Source organism: Sceloporus occidentalis, unplaced genomic scaffold (genome assembly GCF_023333645.1).
Source record: "Sceloporus occidentalis isolate IW3139 unplaced genomic scaffold, rSceOcc1.0.p SCAF_6, whole genome shotgun sequence".
Classification (NCBI taxonomy): Eukaryota; Metazoa; Chordata; class Lepidosauria; order Squamata; family Phrynosomatidae; genus Sceloporus; species Sceloporus occidentalis.
In genome coordinates this window covers 65401006-65418860 of record NW_028316986.1, presented here as the reverse complement: position 1 = coordinate 65418860, position 17855 = coordinate 65401006, and the positions used below count along the sequence as shown (strand labels likewise).

Below are 17855 nucleotides of genomic sequence, written 5' to 3'. Positions count from 1 at the left end.
AAGTAAGCTAATTTGCCCCCAACAGTCTGGGTACTCATTTTAGCGACCTCGGAAGGATGCAAGCCTGAGTTGAGCTTGGGCCCTTTTGCTGGTCTTGAACTCGCAACCTTGTGGTTTCGAGTGAATGGCTGCAGTACAGGCATTTAACCACTGCGCCACCAGGGCATAACCCCTACAGACAATGTCAAGGACCCAAGAGTTGGAAGTCACAGTGGCCCAGATGTCAAAGAAGGGCCTCAAGATATCATGGAAGGAGGAGCTGGAGGAGACGATGGAGCACGCAGCAACCCTTCAGGATCTCTTCTTGCCCTGGTTGGTATCCTGTTTGCAGTAGTTCTTCCGGTACCAAGCAGGGGGCTGGCGGCAGCCAGAATAAGAAGACTGGGAAGGGTAGCGCTACCTCTGGTGCTCCTGTTGCTGGTATGGGCGGTCCTGTTGGAAAGGCCACTGGCCCTGGCCATACCACTGTCACTGACCTCCAAAACGCTTCCGAAAGGAGGGTTGAAAAGGGGTGCCTTTTGTTGTTGTTGTTGTGTACTTTTAAGTCATTTCCGACTTATGGTGACCCTAAGGTGAATCTATCACAGGATTTTCTTGGCATGCTAAAAGAAAAACACTACACCTTGTTGGCTCTGAAAGTGCCTTTACCCAACCAAATTTAAAATTACATCTTTTTCTCCACTCCATGGCCATTGCATGAGCTCTGTGTTCCCACTCTCCCTTTCAACCCAATGAACTTTATAAATTTAAAATCCTAATATTCTCATAACACTTATTTAGTCATTTTAAGCTAATCTGCTTCTCAGCCTAAGATATTTTACAGAGTTTTTCTTAGGTAAAAATAGAAATGGTGATAAACATACAATATGTTTAGTTCCAGGAGATAAATGAAATAAAATTAGTTTTGAAATTGTTGTTAACTGCCTTTGTGTTGATCTCGACCCATGGCAACCCTGCTGATGATACATCTCCAAGACTCCTTGTCCTCCACTGCTCTGCCCAACTCCTGCAAACTCATTCTCTTGATCTCTTTAATAGAGTCCATCCATCTCTCATACAGCCTTCCTCTTGCTACTTCCCTCCACCTTTCCTAGCATTATTGTTTTTTCCCCCAAAGATTTATGTTTTCCCATGATGTGTCCACAGTATGCCACTTAAGTTTTGTTATCCTGGCTTCCAGGGAGATTTCTGGCTTGATCTGCTCTGGGGCCCATTTATCTTTTTGGCTGTCCATGGAATCCTCAGCACACTTCTCTAGCACCACATCTCAAATGAATTGGTTTTCTTCCTATCTTCTTTCTTATTTTTCCATCTCTCACATCCATACATGGTAATAGAGAATACAATGGCTTGTATGATTCTAATTTTTGTGCTAAGGTGTTTATCTTTGCATTTGAGGATCTTTTTTAATTAATAATAATAATTAATAATAATAATTTGTTTTATTTATATACCGCTATTCCAAAGATCATAGCAGTGAACAGCAAGTAAGCTAATTAGCAAGTAAGCTAATTTGCCCCCAACAGTCTGGGTACTCATTTTAGCTCCCTCCTCGGAAGGATGCAAGCCTGAGTCGAGCTTGGGCCCTTTTGCTGGTCTTGAACTCGCAACCTTGTGGTTTTGAGTGAATGGCTGCAGTACAGGCATTTAACCACTGCGCCACCAGTTCTTTCATAGCTGCCCTCCCCATTCTTAATCTTCTTCTGATTTCTTGGCTGCAGTACATATCTCAGATATGAGTACTCTTTCACTATTTCTATTTATGAATGAAAAAACATGAATGTCATAGTGCCTTCCAATGGACTTTTAGAATGTCCCAATCATGTGTACACCTTTATTTAGGAGTAAGAGGCTCTTCAGAACAGCCATTAAGGCTGGCATGGGGCGGAGTTGCGTCCACATGACACATGCCTCAACTCCGCCTCCCAGGGCGCTATGACACTGCATGCTCCTCCACATGATATGTGGCATCACAGCGCTCCTCCAGCACTGCATCCAGACACTGCAGCACCGTATAGCTACAACGCCATAGCTATCGCGCCCTGGAAAGGCCAGATCGTATCCACAGCATGCAGTTGCCGCAGCCCCGATCCCGCTAGGAAAGGGGTGGCATCACACCATCCTTTAAGGGCTGTCTGTACAGTCCCTAAGTCCCACTGAATTCAGTTGGATTTACTTCAAAACAATTGCACTGTTAATGCAAATAAAACACTGTTCTGCCAGAAAACTCTGCAAACAAACAAAAGGAAACAGATCTACAGAAACAAAAGGGTCAGAAAAATATTTTCAATCTTATTGCTCCAGTTTTAGGGAAACAGTGGGGAAATCTGAAATCCATCAATGGCAAGGATGGGGATCAGTGTGTCTCCATGTGTGTGAGAGATTGAGAAAAGAGCTGGTTTACAGCTCTGGTGTTGCTCAAGTTCACAGGGCAATCCCTTCAAAGAAAGACTCTTTGCTAACAAAAAAAAGATTGTATTCCCACAGGCCGAAACTAACTTCCAGTAAGTACAGTAAGTGCAATGCTGGGAATGGCAACTCTTGCTCCTTTCCTTCTGCTGGAGCAGGAAGGAAGGCTGCCCTCTGCTGGACTAATTTTTTGAGTGAAAAATCAGCAGCATCTTTCAGTTGTTTAAAGAGCTGGATGGAATATGCAGCTGAGAAGAAAATTATGACATTTAAAAACACTAACATGGGAATGCAAAAGACTAGACAGGGCTGTCTCAGTCTATTCATGACTATTGGAAGATATGGATTCGAGGTACACAATGGAAGAGGTATTTCCTTTAATCTGTTCAGAAACATCCACCATTCCATTTCATTGGATGTCCTCATATTCTTGTAAGATAAACACTCCATTACTAGCCATGCTTCTGTTTGGAGAGTCACCACCTGGGACAAGTATGCAAAGGGATCATGTAGCACCTTTGAGACTAAAAGAAAGAAGTTTGTAGCATGAGCTTTCCTAGACATTAGGTGCCACACTGCAGAATTAAAGTAGTTTGACACCACTTTAGCTGTCATGACAGAATCCTGGGATTAGTAATTTGAGACATTCAGCCTGGTCTGTCAGAGCTCTGATGCCTTACCAAACTGCAAATCCCAGGATTCTGTAGATCTTAAAGTGGCATCAAACTGCTTTAATTCTGCATTATAGCTACACCTGGGGTTCCATGAATCTGACAAAGAAGAACCAATCTAGGACAGTTTGTGCTACATATTTTTCTGTTAGTCTCAAAGATGCAACAAGATCTCCTTGCTTACAGATCCAGACTAAGACAGCTATGTCCCGGGAAGGACAATGTGACAACACACATTACCTTCAGTTCCTGTTTGTCATGCACTATGCACTCAGTCTTTCATCCTGTGGAGCTGTGATGGCAACAGGCAGAGCAAAACTGTGATTCACCTATGTAGGTGCACTCCCCATTGCCTTCTCTGACCCAGTGGTGGGAGTTTGCTAGTATTCAAGAAGTCTGCAACTAACCCACTCACCACACACCCACTGAAAACAGAGATGCATCCTGTGTGCTTTGTGGAAGAGAAACATTGCTCCTGCCTGCCCAAGGAATGACTGTGAATACCTTTACTACTCACAGAAAAACTATCTATAGGTAGTGTGAGTACTCTGCACATCCTTTTATTTTTTCTTCTCAAGATGCTTTAGGATGCTTCATAATTTCTGCCTCCAATTACATGACTTACTGATCTGTGCAGGGTGCCTCAGAACTGCAGAACTGAACATTGCTGGCTGGATTCTATCTGAATCCTGAAGCACATCAGACCACAGATGGAAAATCTGTAATCCTCCAGAAGTCACTGAGTTCACTGGCTAGGACTGAGGGGAGTGGAAGACAAACATCTAGAGGGTCACTGGTTCCCCAACTCTGCTGCAAAGTGGAAATAAGTGATCTTTACGAAATAACCTCTAAATTTTGAGATGACACCTTGCAGACAGGGCTCATGGAGTAAGAATTCTACACACTCTCTCCTCTTCACAGCAGCCTCATGTCCCATAATCTAGGTTCCTTCAACTCTCAGAAGAGGTTTGAGGGCACAGAGAACTGCAGTGGCAAGACAGAACAGGAAATCCTTGTGATCCAGAATATTTATTTTACCTGATCTTGGAAGTTAAGTAGGGTCAGCTCTGGTTAGTACTTGGATGGGAGACAAATACCAGGTGCTTTAGGCTATATTTCAGAGGAAGGAATTGGCAAAACCACCTCAAAGTATTCCTTGCCTAAGAAAATACTACAAAATTAATGGGGACTCCATAGGTTGAGAGGCATGTATACACAAGCAGAGGATATTTATTAATCTATTAAATATAAAATATTGAATTTAAAAACTAACATGTATGAACACTAGGATGTCAAACTAATGACTACCCACTCTGAAAGGGAATCAGCTACATCCAGCTGACTAGCAGTTAGTCATCTAGAACACAAGCTTGTTCTGTATCTCTCATTTAAGACACAGCATTGTAATGTCCTGAAAGATTAAGAAAAAATGGTTGGCAAAAATATGGTAATTGCAGTAATGGCTGCACACTTGAGATCCATGTATGTGTCTTATAGTGAACCCACAAACGTCACAGGGTTTTCTCAGGCAAGAATCATTTAAGCAATATAAAGTAGGTGACAGTATTTCATAATTTAAACTCAACACCATAAGGTTTTCATTAGATGTCACTCGTACTACATGTAACACATATCACATTCCATATAAAGAAAAATTGGAGCCCTGCTGACTTGGCAACAAGAGTGTTAGCAATCTTTCCGCAAAGCAGATTGTGTTTCTTAACTGAAACTCAACTTTTTATAAGGAGAACTATTATCTTGTCAAATACCAAGTGAAGGAAGCTAAGTTTCTTGTACAAAATGTATGCACAAGAACCAATGTGCCATGAGGGTAGCCAAAAAAGGATCATTTCCAAAAAGGAAAACGGGGACTGAGAGATGAGGTCTGAAAGACCTGTATGGTGGTGACGGAAGAGGACGCTGCTAATGCAGAGAGAAGGCAACAAGTAATATAAGGTGCATAGAAGTGGTAACAGATTGCAGAAATAATAGGAGTAGGAAGGAAGTACAAATGTGCGTATATCAATGGATAGTAGAGTAACCGGTAGGGATTAATAACACATGAGGTCAGGTAAACAGCTGTGGATGAAAAGAAGGAAAACAGATAAGACTTGTGATGCTCTTTCATGAGAGGAGAGTATGTGAGAACTGTAGAGAAGAAAGTGCTACAGAATGCAGGGAAACAGTATCTGAAATACTGTATCTCCCTATATAAGACTCCCCAAGTTTTAAGATCTTGACGGGAAGGTTTTTTCTTGATTCCAACATACTCACAGGTATGTTTGGCAATGAAACTGGAGAGAGCATTCTCAGCAGCTGCTCTTAGGTGAGGAGAGGCCAATTGGCCCCTTCAGTCTTCTCTTTTTGCCAGCAGGCCTTCAATTGGTTGTGCTAAAGGATTTTTTTTAATAGTCTGTGCTGTACTTTGATCTATTTTAAGTGTTTTTAAATGTTTTAAAGTCTATTTTTAATTGAATGTCAATAGCATTGTCTATTTAATTAAGTTCCACATTATACATTGCTTTTGTTGTCTTTTGTTTTTAACTTACACTGTAAGCTGCTGTGACCTTACAATATCAACCCCTGTGAGGAGAATGTATAAAGGAAACTATTTTTCCCTGAGGTAAACTTAATGTGACTATCAAGTTACTGAAAATAAAGAAGCATCCCTTATTTTTGCACCCCTGATAGTGGATGTTTCTTCTTTTTAAAGAATAATCATGGATGATTTCCAGAGCATGCTGGAATCTGCAGATACCACCACTACACTCCTTTCATACAGGAATGAACACACAGAGACAGAAGCACAGGTATGTTTTTAATGCCTTAGCTTTCTGTTTTTCAAAAATGAGCATGGGATATATTTTGTTGTAGCTTTACATCTTTTTTATATGTACAATGTTACATCTGTATTGGTAATAAATGAGAGTAATGATACTTTTTATAACTCAACGTGGTGTATTTATAAAATGAATTTATCAAAATACATTTTGCACTAGATAATAAATAAAGTCCAGCCAAACCAACCTACCCAGAGTTCAAATTTACGGTGGCAGGTTTAAATGTGGTGTACAGTCCATTATGACTATTATGCTTTCTCCTTTACTCTGCTGTCCCTCCTCCCCCCATGACGCTCATCTATTGGGCTAAGGAATCACTTATATTTCCTGCCGAGACTTCTCATTCCACATCATCTTCAGCCAAACACTGTGCACTTACAATTCTCTGTAAAAGAAAATGTTTGAATACAATTAAAGCAATATTTTTCTTGTCAGGTGAATTACTTAAATGAGTTTTAACTTATACAATTAATTTAGATTGCAACCCTTGCACCATGTTTGGTAAGAAAGAGCAAACAAGAGTCTGAACAAAATTTCTTTAAAAATGAAGTTGTGCAAAGTTTAATGACGTCTAAAAATTATTTACTGGGAATCCAGCAACTATCCTTCCACATGTTTCTACTATCAATATTTTATTGAAGTATGTAAATGGTTTAAAATTAATTTTTTGCTTAAGGTTTTCTACAAAGGTAATTCTGGACAGTTTCCCAGCTCTAACTACTTTTAGAGGACCTTGAGAAGCCCAGATTCAGTTTGACTTTAAGATAAATTCTTAGTTTCTAGCCCTTGATGTTACAAAGATGACATTACAAGCAGCTAGAGTTAACTCAAAGCATCTCTTCGGCAAATAAGGGTGTTTATTGTTCTTAATTATTGCACCACATGCTACTTTTGTAAATTTCTAACTTTCAAGAGCAGTTAATTAGAATATGAAGTTGTTGTTTAAAAATAAGTTAAATACCCTCTACTAAATAAATCTTACAACACTCATGATTTTTAAAAGCCAAAGAACAACTGATAAGAAAATCTAATCATGTTAAAACACAGCCAGTCATAAATCCAAAATTATATTGGAAATAAAATTCACACCCTAAATATGCATCTGAATCCAGCATTTAGAATCCATCAAGACCACACCAACTTTTATTATAGTCAGCCTAGTATCAGAGAGTGCTGACACTGAGAACAGGTTAGGGCTTGATGACCTAAGCAAAGGGAGCAAATCTTATAGTACTATCCCCAATTCTTTTAGGTTAGGATTTCCAATGAGCAATGCGAGCACTCTGAACTGTATCAAGAAATGAAATCAGTGAGGTAGTGCAGATTTCTTAACACAGATGTTATGTATTCCTTCCACCAACTAATGGGAGTCAGATGGACTGCTGTGGATGAACCGAAATCTTTACACAGTTGTCAACAGCAGCCTTACAAATAATAAATCTAGACATGACAAAGGAAAATAATAATAATAATAATAATAATAATAATAATAATAATAATAATAACAACAACAATAATAATTGTATTTATATTTCCCGCTTCTCCCAGGTGGATTGAAGCGGGATTACAACCTGATAAAAAATATACAAAGCTCATCAATAAAAGGAGTGGCACAAGTAGAAAAAGACTCCCTCTGAGCTTTGTGAGACATGTCAAAATTACCACACACAGAGCCTCTGCTTGCCTCATCCTGATTACAGCACATACCTAAGTCTAATGTTGCAAGTGTCTCCCAATGTGATTTGGACAACTGTCATGTTATCAGCAAAACTGCCCTGCACTAAACATGCAAGGTTACAATTTTGTGCATACCTACTTTGGACTATCTGCAATAAAATCTTACTTTCCACTGGTATTTTCAGAGAAATAGCTATATTTGTGGTTTTTAGTTCAATACAGTAAGAGTCATTAAAGCCTGACATTTATTGTGCCATAAAGTTTTACATACTACAAATCACTTCATCAGATTCATGAAGCATTATCCAGAATTTCAAATTGATTTATCAATCTATAAACAGATATAAATAAAAGGATTAGGCTGTAAATAACAATGATAATGAAAAATACTTTTTCAAAGTGTAAAGAACAATGCCGACATTAATGTTTCATACCTGGCTAATTGTTGGGAGTTTAGTAAGGAGCATTTGGAAAACTGGTGGTGGAAGAGTCTGCTGTAGAACTTGTAGTAACTGCTGTGGTTGTCCACAGACAGCAATGGCATTTGTCAAGTGATCAACACCTTTTTCATATTCTCCTGTATAAAAAAGAAGTATGTCACACTAGATTTCAATTACATATTAGAAAGAACTTTCTTTTATGTCAAATAAAAACTAGTTTCAAAAAGTAAAACAAAATGTCCTTAAACTCCTTCCAAGCCGTCTGCTTCACCCCAAAGATAACCAAAATCAGAATGTCAACATAGAACATAGAACTCTTTATAAAAAAAAAACTTGCAACTTTCTTCTCTAATGCAGTTCTTATGTAAAAGAAAAACCTGGTTGAAAATAACCCATAAGCATATTGTCATCACCCACAAAAAAATAGAAGGTGCTCATGTGAAGGACTGCTTAAGCCTAGAATAATTTATAAACAGTGAAACTGACACAGAGTAATAGAGCTGCGGAAAGGCTCTTCTAAAATCAGAGGCTTTTACTCCATTTGTCTTTGGTTCTTTACCAGTATAATCCCAAGAAAATATTATTTTATAGAAAATCTATGGTGTAGTATTCATATACACTCATATACTGAAGGTAGGCTGTTAGTATTACTACTGTAACTAAACCTATTATTTAGCAACTGGAAAGTCTAACTCTTAAGGCAGTACTTTTAAATATAATTCATCCTTGGATAGTTTGCCAAGTCTTTGTTAGAGTAAATAATTCCACCATCCACAGCTTGAAAATATTCCCCCTCCCTGCAAAAATTCCAAAAAACAAACCTCAATTTTGCCATTGTATATAAGCGACATAATTTTACTACAGCACTCTATATAACAAGGCTTGAACAAACACGGATTTTGGTATCCACAGGTGGGGGAGTCCTGAAACAAAACATCAGTGGATATCAAGGTATTCTACTGTATTCTATTATATGAATCGTTTTCAATAAAAGTAATCCTAGTATTCTTTCTACTACACTGCATTTTACTGTTTCACGCCATTGGCAAAATTTGCAATAACCTTGTGCTAGTAGTTCCTCGCCCAGCTGTATCTCTTCAAGGAAGAACTTCTGAACTGCTTCTGCATCTTTTAAATCAGGCAACTGTAATGACAACATTTATCTATTTAGAATTCAACATCCTTCCTCCGCTACACACATACTTATAAACATAACACAAGCCTATTTATATATTTGATGGTTTGTAACATTAAGAGCCAGCATGGTGTAAGTATGAGCACTATGACTCTGGACATCAGGGTTTGATTCCCTGCTCAGCCATGGAAACTCACTGGGTGACCTTGGGTGAGGCTCAGCCCCAGAAAACACAGCAATGGGTTTGCCTTAGGGTCACCAAGGTACAGAACAACAACATTAAGAGCCAGTGATGTATTCAGTTCTTTTAGTCCAAGTCTCAAGTGAAGTCTCAAATCTCTGCCTTCAAGTCTTGAGTCAAGTCTCAAGTCTGGGGGCCAATGTTGGGTGCATTTTTCAGAGAGGAACAACAAACACATTAGTCAATGGGCTTGAGGTGAGGGTTGAGATCTGCTTGTCAGCCTTCTACTTAAAGCTTTTCAAAAGCTTTAGAAGTATCCTTCCACCTTAAACCCATTGCCTAACACATTTGCTGGTTCCCTCAGAGAAATGTGCCCCACACTCTGGGGAGGGTCTTTTCTGCTGCTCAAAGTGACTGGCACCAGCATGGCAATCACTAAAAATATGCAAGTCTCAACTCAAGTGTGTGTCTTTTTCACCAAGTTGGACTTAAGTCCAAGTCAATTGACTAAAGTCTACACCACTGTTACGAGCTCTCCCAGACAAAAAAGTGAAACAGGATTATATCCCATGTACTTTAAAGGCAAATTATGAAATACCGGAAAGAAGCTTGGAACTTTTTAACTTGCATGTACTTAGGTTAGCTACAGCAAGAAGCTCCAATTTGTGAAATGTTATATCTTAGAAATATCCCACCAAAATAATTTAATGCAAGTTAGATCCACATGAGAAATGGAATCAGTGTAAGTTGATTTTCTTACTCTTTCTCCAAGAGCATCCCAAATGGGATGGGTTTTTGAATAATGACAAGGGAAACAGATGATGAATGAAAGAAGAGTCTACTGTGTATACAGGTGAAGTGTCTGGGGGGAGGGGTCATTTTCCACTGGTGCTCTGGACTTAAGCCAAATAATGTATGTTAGTGTGATACATTTAAGACAACTCCATCTTAAAAAGAATTCTGTATATGTTATGTTGCAAAAACCAAACCAACACAACCTGTACTAAATACAGGAAAGTATTACTTACCTTTGAAAGCCCTGCTCTCTCTTTGGCAAGCTTCTGTTTCTTTCTTCCTGTGAATAAAACACAGAATAGGATTTATGTATTAGATAATAAGTTACAGATTTGATAAGGATGTATAATAATTTTTCAAATCATGATATTTGCATGTTATACTGATACTTGGGAAGAGAAGCAATTCCACATACTGTGAAGTGTGCTACAGAAATTAACTGTACATATACAAATATATGGGATCCATATACAAATCTACTTATGGGACAAACAACCACTCTAGGTCCCTACAGTCATTAAGAACTAACTGAAGATGACATCTAGTGCTGTGTGGATGCACATTTCTAAGCATGGCATTTCTTCTTGGTTTTCTTAAATCTCTGTGAGTGCCACTGTGACAAGTCCACCAGTGACCCAAGGAGAGACTTTGGTGTTATCTTCCCCATGCACAATTCTTAGCTGTTCCACGATCAGGAACAGACCAGGAAAAACATTCTATCTGGCCTGTGTGACAAGCCTCATACCCACAGAGACAGTTAAACCTCACACTGGTTTAACTGCCCTGGTGGTGCAGTGGTTAAATGCCTGTACTGCAGCCATTCACTCAAAACCACAAGGTTGCGAGTTCAAGACCAGCAAAAGGGCCCAAGCTCGACTCAGGCTTGCATCCTTCCGAGGTCACTAAAATGAGTACCCAGACTGTTGGGGGCAAATTAGCTTACTTGCTAATTAGCTTACTTGCTGTTCACCGCTATGATCTTTGGAATAGCGGTATATAAATAAAAAAACAAAACAAAACAAACAACACTGCCTTTACATTTGACTGCATGAAAGGGTAGGAACATATTTTGCCTCAGTTTTTCACAGATCTTACAAAATTAGCTGCAGAAGGACAGAAATGCCAGATACCTGTGGGGAAAATTTCAACGCCCCTTGCTCCCACCATCAATTCCCCCACAATCAAAAGACAAGTTTGTCACTATTAAAATCTGCTACAGACTACCTCATGCCCTGTATAAGTCTCTAAAGTCTCTCAGCAAAGAAAATGAATTCACATCTGGAAACACCATTTCACAACTGGTATAATAACCAGTTTGCATAAGTATACCTTTTTAACAATACTATATTTTTGTTGAAGAGGTGAAATAATGCAGAACTACAACAGAAAGTTCTGCATTTTGGATAACTCTCCATTTTTATTTTGCATTCATCCTTATCCTGGAAGTTATAATGACAACAATACCAGGAGGGTTTGAGAATGCATTTAATGATACCGTATATACTTGACTGCAAGTCGATCTCGTGTATAAGTCGAGGGCAGGTTTTGGGGCCAAAATTATGGATTTTGATATGACCCTTGGATAAGTCGAGGGTGAAATTTAAGGACATACAACAAAGGATCTAAATGATGAAGCAAAGGAAAACAATGCCAAAGAACCCACAAAATTCTGGCAGGCATAATGGTTTTGACTCACACTAAATGCTGGATGGAAGAGAGAACAGAGGGAGGTCAGTGCTTCTAGGACAGATTGCACCCTTGCCTTTCACCAGGGGATGGCTCCCTTTTTAATAAGAGTTAAAGTATAGTATTTACATTGACCCGTGGATAAGTCAACCTAGGTTTTTGGGGGCAATTTTTGACTAAAATTTCTAGCCTTATACATGAGTCTATACCAAGTACCAAAGGAGCATTTTTCCAAAATTTTCTTTCCTCTCATTTTACAGATCATTATCCATATTTACCAAAATAAAAGATATAGTTCCATCCCAACACACAAAAATAGAATCATAGAGTTGCAAGAGACCACAAGGGCCATCCAGTCCAACCCCTGCCATGCAGGAAATCCAAATCAAAGCACCCCCAGCAGATGGCCATCTAGCCTCTGCTTAAAGACCTCCAAGGAAGGAGACTCCACTACACTCCGAGGGAGTGTGTTCCACTCCCTTACAAACAGCCCTTACTGTCAGGAAGTTCCTCCTAATGTTGAGGTGGAATCTCTTTTCCTGTAGCTTGCATCCATTGTTCCGGGTCCTGTTCTCTGGAGCAGCAGAAAACAAGCTTGCTCCCTCCTCAATATGACATCCTTTCAAATATTTAAACAGGGCTATCATATCACCTCTTAACCTTCTCTTCTCCAGGCTAAACATCCCCAGCTCCCTGAGTCGTTCCTCATAGGGCAAGGTTTCCAGACCCTTCACCATTTTAGTCGCCCTCCTTTGGACACGCTCCAGTTTCTCAACGTCCTTTTTGAATTGTGGCGCCCAGAACTGGACACAATATTCCAGATGGGGCCTGACCAAAGCAGAATACAGTGGCACTATTACTTCTCTTGATCTAGACACTATACTTTTATTGATGCAGCCTAAAGTTGCATTGGCCTTTTTAGCTGCTGCATCACACTGTTGACTCATGTTCAACTTGTGGTCTACTTGGACTCCCAGATCCCTTTCACATGTAGTTTCATGCAGCCAGGTGTCACCCATAATCCTATATCTGTGCATTTCATTTTTCTGCCCTAAGTGCAGTACCTTATATTTCTCTGTGTTGAATTTCATTTTGTTAGCTTTGGCCCAGCTTTCTAGTCTATTAAGGCCATTTTGAATCTTGATCCTGTCCTCTGGAGTAATAGCTATTCCTCCTAATTTGGTGTCATCTGCAAATTTGATAAGTATGCTCCCAATTCTGTCATCCAGGTCATTGATAAAGATGTTGATAAATACCCAACTTGAAGTTCATTTTATACAGGACCTCCCACAAAACCTTGCTGGGTATTCTCACTCCAAATAAGATTGCTCTTACATAGAGGGTGCAGTAGGCAGCTATGCCATTTTCTGCAAAATCTTGCTTCTCAGTTGTAATCACTAATCCAACAAGGTTTGCTATTACGTGGAACATGCCTTCAAGACAGATCTGGATTTCATAAACTTAGTTACACAGTCTCTTTCCTACAAGGCCCCAGAGGGAAGAACATTTCAGATTAATGATTAGGAGACCTTGATTTTTTTTTAAAGGGGTTTGTGCAATTTTTACTGCAGTGCCTAAGCAAACATACACACTTACAAACACAGAGACATAGAAGAAAAGTGTCAGATATATAGTAAGCTTCTACACCGCTACACATACCCACAGCAGAGAGCCAACAATGGGACAATATGGTCCACACAGCAGTGAACTCCTTTGTTGAAGGTGCACTTTACATGTTATGAAGTCAAAGACATGCCATATTAGTCTGGAAAATCAGCATGCAAAGGGATCTTGTAGCCCCTTTGAGACTAACTGAATCAGAGGAGCTGGTAGCATGAGCTTTCACAGGGATTTATAACAAGGGGACAATTGGAAGTGTAAATGGGGTTTAAAGATTTTTACACAACGTCTTGAATAAAGGACCATTATCCTGGGAGTATCTCACGAAAATTGAGATGTCACGATCGAAAGCGATTAAAGCACTATTCACCCAGGAATAAACAGGCAATAAATAACATCAAATCACTCAAGAGAAAATCCTGTGAATGATATGTTGCTGTTTATTGCCTGGTTATTCTTGGGATAACGACCGCTGTGTGTCAAAATCTTTATTGTGATTTAATAGTAATTGCACGACTTTCACAGAATAAACCCCATTTAAACTTCCAATTTTCCTCGCATGATAAACTCCACAGACTTGAGTCTACTTCCTAAGCTCAGCCCATGCACCTGAGGAAGTGGGCTCAAGCCTACAAAAGCTCATGCTACCAACTTCTCTCTTTCAGTTAGTCTCAAAGATGCTACAAGATCCCTTTGCACACTGATTTAAAAGTGCATTTGCATAACATATATGTGTGTATATTTCCTATGGTTTGATTTACAACTATATTATATGTACTGTATCTCATTATGTGCTCACTCCTCCCTATCCCTGATTTCCTATGGCAGTGTTTAAAAACATGATGTGCACCAAGTGTGAAACATGCTCCAAATGGAGGACATTTTAGGATTCCTCCAGGACAGACAGTTGAAATGTGGGGCATTCAAGGAAAATGGAGGACACGAATGGATAAAAAGCTATAAATATGCATATCAATAAACATCCATGCTTCTTAGTCTTGCTCCAAATGGAGGACATTTTGGGATTCCTCCTGGACAGAAGGCTGAAATGTAGGATATGTCCAGGAAAAGGAGGACGCCTGGCAATCCCACCTGAGGAGCCAAAGTAGAGGCATCTCCACCATCTTTGGGTCTGAGATTTTGGGCTGCCCCAAAACCCTCCTGCAGACATTATTGTTATTGTGCTGTTGTTGCTGTTTACCCACACAGCACCATCTGCGCCCATGGCACACTGCTAACAGCCAGGATAAGACATTCATAACACTTCCAGCATTGAAAATGCAAAAGTGCTCCAATATCAGCTGCTAAAATACAATACCCAAATGCAATTTAAACACCCCAGACAGAGACATCATGCAAAACAAAGCAGTAAAGGCAGATCAAGGGCTGTACTATGGACACAGCCAGAGAAGGGCCCGTGTGGCGCAATGGCCTGAGCAAGAGACGAGGATACGAGACCAAGTGCGGATCCTCTGGGTGACCTTGGGCCCCTGGCAGCCTCCCGGCCTCAGAGGAGGCGGAGGCAGAGGCAGCGCCCCTCTGGAGACCCCTGGACAAGGAAGTAATCAGGACAAGAACTAGGCTCTCTTGGGGATGGGAGGCCTGGCTGGGGCCCCTAGCAGGCAGGGGGCCTCTGCGGGGCAAGGTCCCAGACCACCCCAGGGTCCCGCCTTCTCTCTCAGAATCCTGGCATCTACACATCTATGTAAGCGCTCGAAGCTTCGACGTGGCTTAAGCCCTCCGTTTCCTCCCTCGGGAGGCCCTCCATTGCCAGCAGCGTGGGTTGTTTTAGTCCAGGGCGACCAGGCGCGTCCTCCTTTCCCCGGACCCGTCCTCCAAAAGCCCCCCCCCGCCCATCCATTCGGAACAGGACTAAGGAGCCCGCCACTCCATCTTCGTTCGGCGGAGACTCACGTTCCCTGAGCCGGTTCTTGAAGTTGGGGTCGCTCCTCCGCTTGCGGTCGAAGTAGATGCAGTAGCCGATGAAGAGGGCCCCGCAGACGCCGGCGGCGATGGCGCTGCTCTTGCCGCCCATCATCATCATCATCCTTCTCTCCTCCGCTGCCTCCAAGGCACCCGGGCGGTGGCGCGGGCAGAGCCGCAGAGGAACAAGAACCCGCCCAGCGCCTCGCTCACGCACCGACTCACGCACGCACGCACGCACGCCAAGGACGGCGCCCTCGGAAATGCGTCATCGCGCCGCGACAGGCAAGCGCCGCACGCGCACGACGACGACGACGCATGCGCGCGGGGACAGGGCTCCCTCTCTTCCTCTCCCCCCTCCCCACTGCGCGCGCCACTGCGCGGAGTGTGACAGACAGGTGCGCATGCGCGGGAGGCTTGAACCGCCCTCAGCCGACGACGAGGAATAATAATATAATTATATAACAACAACATCGTCATAATATAATCATTATATAATAATATGAGAACAACACAATAAATATAATTATATAACAATACAACAATATAATAATAATAATATTGTTATTTATATCGCTGCCGCAAACTATCTCCAAAGCAGCTTAAAAAAATATCCATGAAGTGCAAATGGCAGCCAGTGAAGTTCTGTGCATCCCTAACCCTCCCGTCCACAATAAAACACAAGGAAATGGTTGTATTAAAGCAGGGGAAGGGCAGTTAGGGCCACTGTCAAATGAATCATCGCAAGGATTCTAATCTGGAAAGGCCTGAGCCGGGATTTGAACCCCGGTCTCCAAAGTCATCGTAGGGAGGAGGTGGCTTAGCGGTCAAGGCGCCAATTCTGACAGGCTGGCAGTTGGAGGCCCAGGTGCTGCATGATGACGGGGTGGGCTCTGCCCCTAGTCCCAGCTTCTGCCAGCCTAGCAGTTCCAAAGCATGCAAATGCAAGTAGATAAATAGGTACCACTTTGGTGGGAAGGTAACAGTGTTTGGTGCAGTCATGCTGGCCACATGGTCACAGAGTGTCTTCAGACAACGCTGGCTCTTTGGCTTAGTAATGGAGATGAGCACCACCTCCTACAATTATGACTAGACATTCATGTCAAGGGACTACCTTTACCTCAAGTACAAGCCCAATGCTGAAGCCACACCACACTGGCTCTCATGGCAACCCTAAGGAGCCCTTACCATGGGCTTGTCTTTGCAGGTTTCTTCAAAGGGCATTTGCCATTGCCATCCTCTGAGGCTGGGAGGGTGTGGCTTGTCCCAGGTCACCCAGTGGCTTTCCACCGCTGAGTGGAAATTAAAATTAAAATTTATGCACCAGCAAAATGTTGTTGTGTGACTTCAAGACATCTCTGACTTATGGCAGCCCTAAGGTGACCCTATGTGGCTTTCTTGGCAAGATTTGTTCAAAGTGGGTTTGTTTTGCCTCCCTCTGGGGCTGTGAGAGTGTGAATTGTCCAAGGCCACCCACTACATGAACCCTGCTCTCCAGAGCCAAGATCCTAAAGTGTAAAAGATATACAACAAAGCTTAGAATTACCCAAGCCATGTTATTCCCCATCATTAGGTATGGATGTGAGAGGCAGACAGTGAAAAAAGCAGCTAAAAAGGAAATCAACTCATTTGAGATGTGCTGGAGAGAAGTGCTGTGAATACTGTGGACAGCCAAAAAGATAAATGGGTCTTTGGCGGTAGAATTCAAAGATATAGTCATGTTAGGTCCAAAACAACTGCAGAAATAATCCAGTTTGAGACTGCTTTAACTGCCTTGGCTCAATCGAGGGAATCCTGGGAACTATAGTTTATTGTGGCACCAGAGCTCTCTGACAGAGAAGGCTAAATGTCTCACAAACATTACAAATACCAACCTTCTCCAGCATTGAGCTAGGGCAGTTCTCTCTCTCTGGCTTTGCTTCGCGAATGAAGATTCAGGAAGGACTCATCCTGCGCTTTGTACAAGCACGTTGGTGACTAAAAAGGCCGATCCGGGACAAACAGGTCCGGTTGCAGAAAGCACAGCGGAAAGTCTCCTTGGGTGATGTTAAAGCGGTCTCAAACTGGATTATTTCCACAGTGCGTTTTGGACCTTAGTCTATAGAATCAATACGTAAAGATATCTTGTAGCACCTTTGAGACTAACTGAAAGAAAGAAACTGAAAGGGAAAAAAATGGGTCCTTGATCAGATCAAGCCTGAAATCTTCTTGGAAGCAGAGATAATTAAGTTGAAGCTGTTGTACTTTGACCACGTCATGAGAAGGCATGACTCATTAGAAAAGACAATAATGCTACAAAAGGAAAAATGAAGTAGAAAGAGAGGCAGGCCACATGCCAGATGCATAAACTCAGCCAGGGAGGCTCGTCTTGATTGCCCAAGCACACAACCGTAAACACAAAAATGTTTTAATTAACGTATAGCCATATTTCTCAGGCCCTATCATGAACACAGCAAGATTACAAATTAACATGTCTGA

At 41.4% G+C, this 17855-nt stretch overlaps 1 protein-coding gene and 1 non-coding gene across 2 annotated transcripts; both read right to left on the bottom strand.

Annotated features, from left to right (window-relative positions):
* Positions 1-5885: 5885 nt before the first annotated feature.
* Positions 5886-15623, bottom strand: TOMM20 (translocase of outer mitochondrial membrane 20). Its single transcript, XM_089529891.1, has 5 exons — positions 15369-15623; positions 10382-10428; positions 9100-9181; positions 8032-8174; positions 5886-6305 (listed from the first exon to the last, which is right to left on the bottom strand). Exons 1-5 carry the CDS (start codon positions 15499-15501, stop codon positions 6261-6263), a joined length of 450 nt encoding a protein of 149 aa, XP_089386017.1. The 5' UTR covers positions 15502-15623; the 3' UTR covers positions 5886-6260.
* Positions 11493-11633, bottom strand: LOC149310858 (small nucleolar RNA SNORA14). Its single transcript, XR_016281823.1, has one exon. It is a non-coding gene; the product is annotated as a small nucleolar RNA SNORA14 (small nucleolar RNA).
* Positions 15624-17855: the final 2232 nt, after the last annotated feature.

Coding starts and splice junctions, on each gene's coding strand:
- TOMM20 (XM_089529891.1), bottom strand. CDS start 15,501: ATGATGATGATGATGGGCGGCAAGAGCAGCGCCATCGCCGCCGGCGTC. Junction 9,182..10,381: donor AGAGAGCAGGGCTTTCAAAG/GTAAGTAATACT, acceptor TTGTCATTACAG/TTGCCTGATTTAAAAGATGC. Junction 6,306..8,031: donor AACTCCCAACAATTAGCCAG/GTATGAAACATT, acceptor TTTCTTTTACAG/AGAATTGTAAGTGCACAGTG.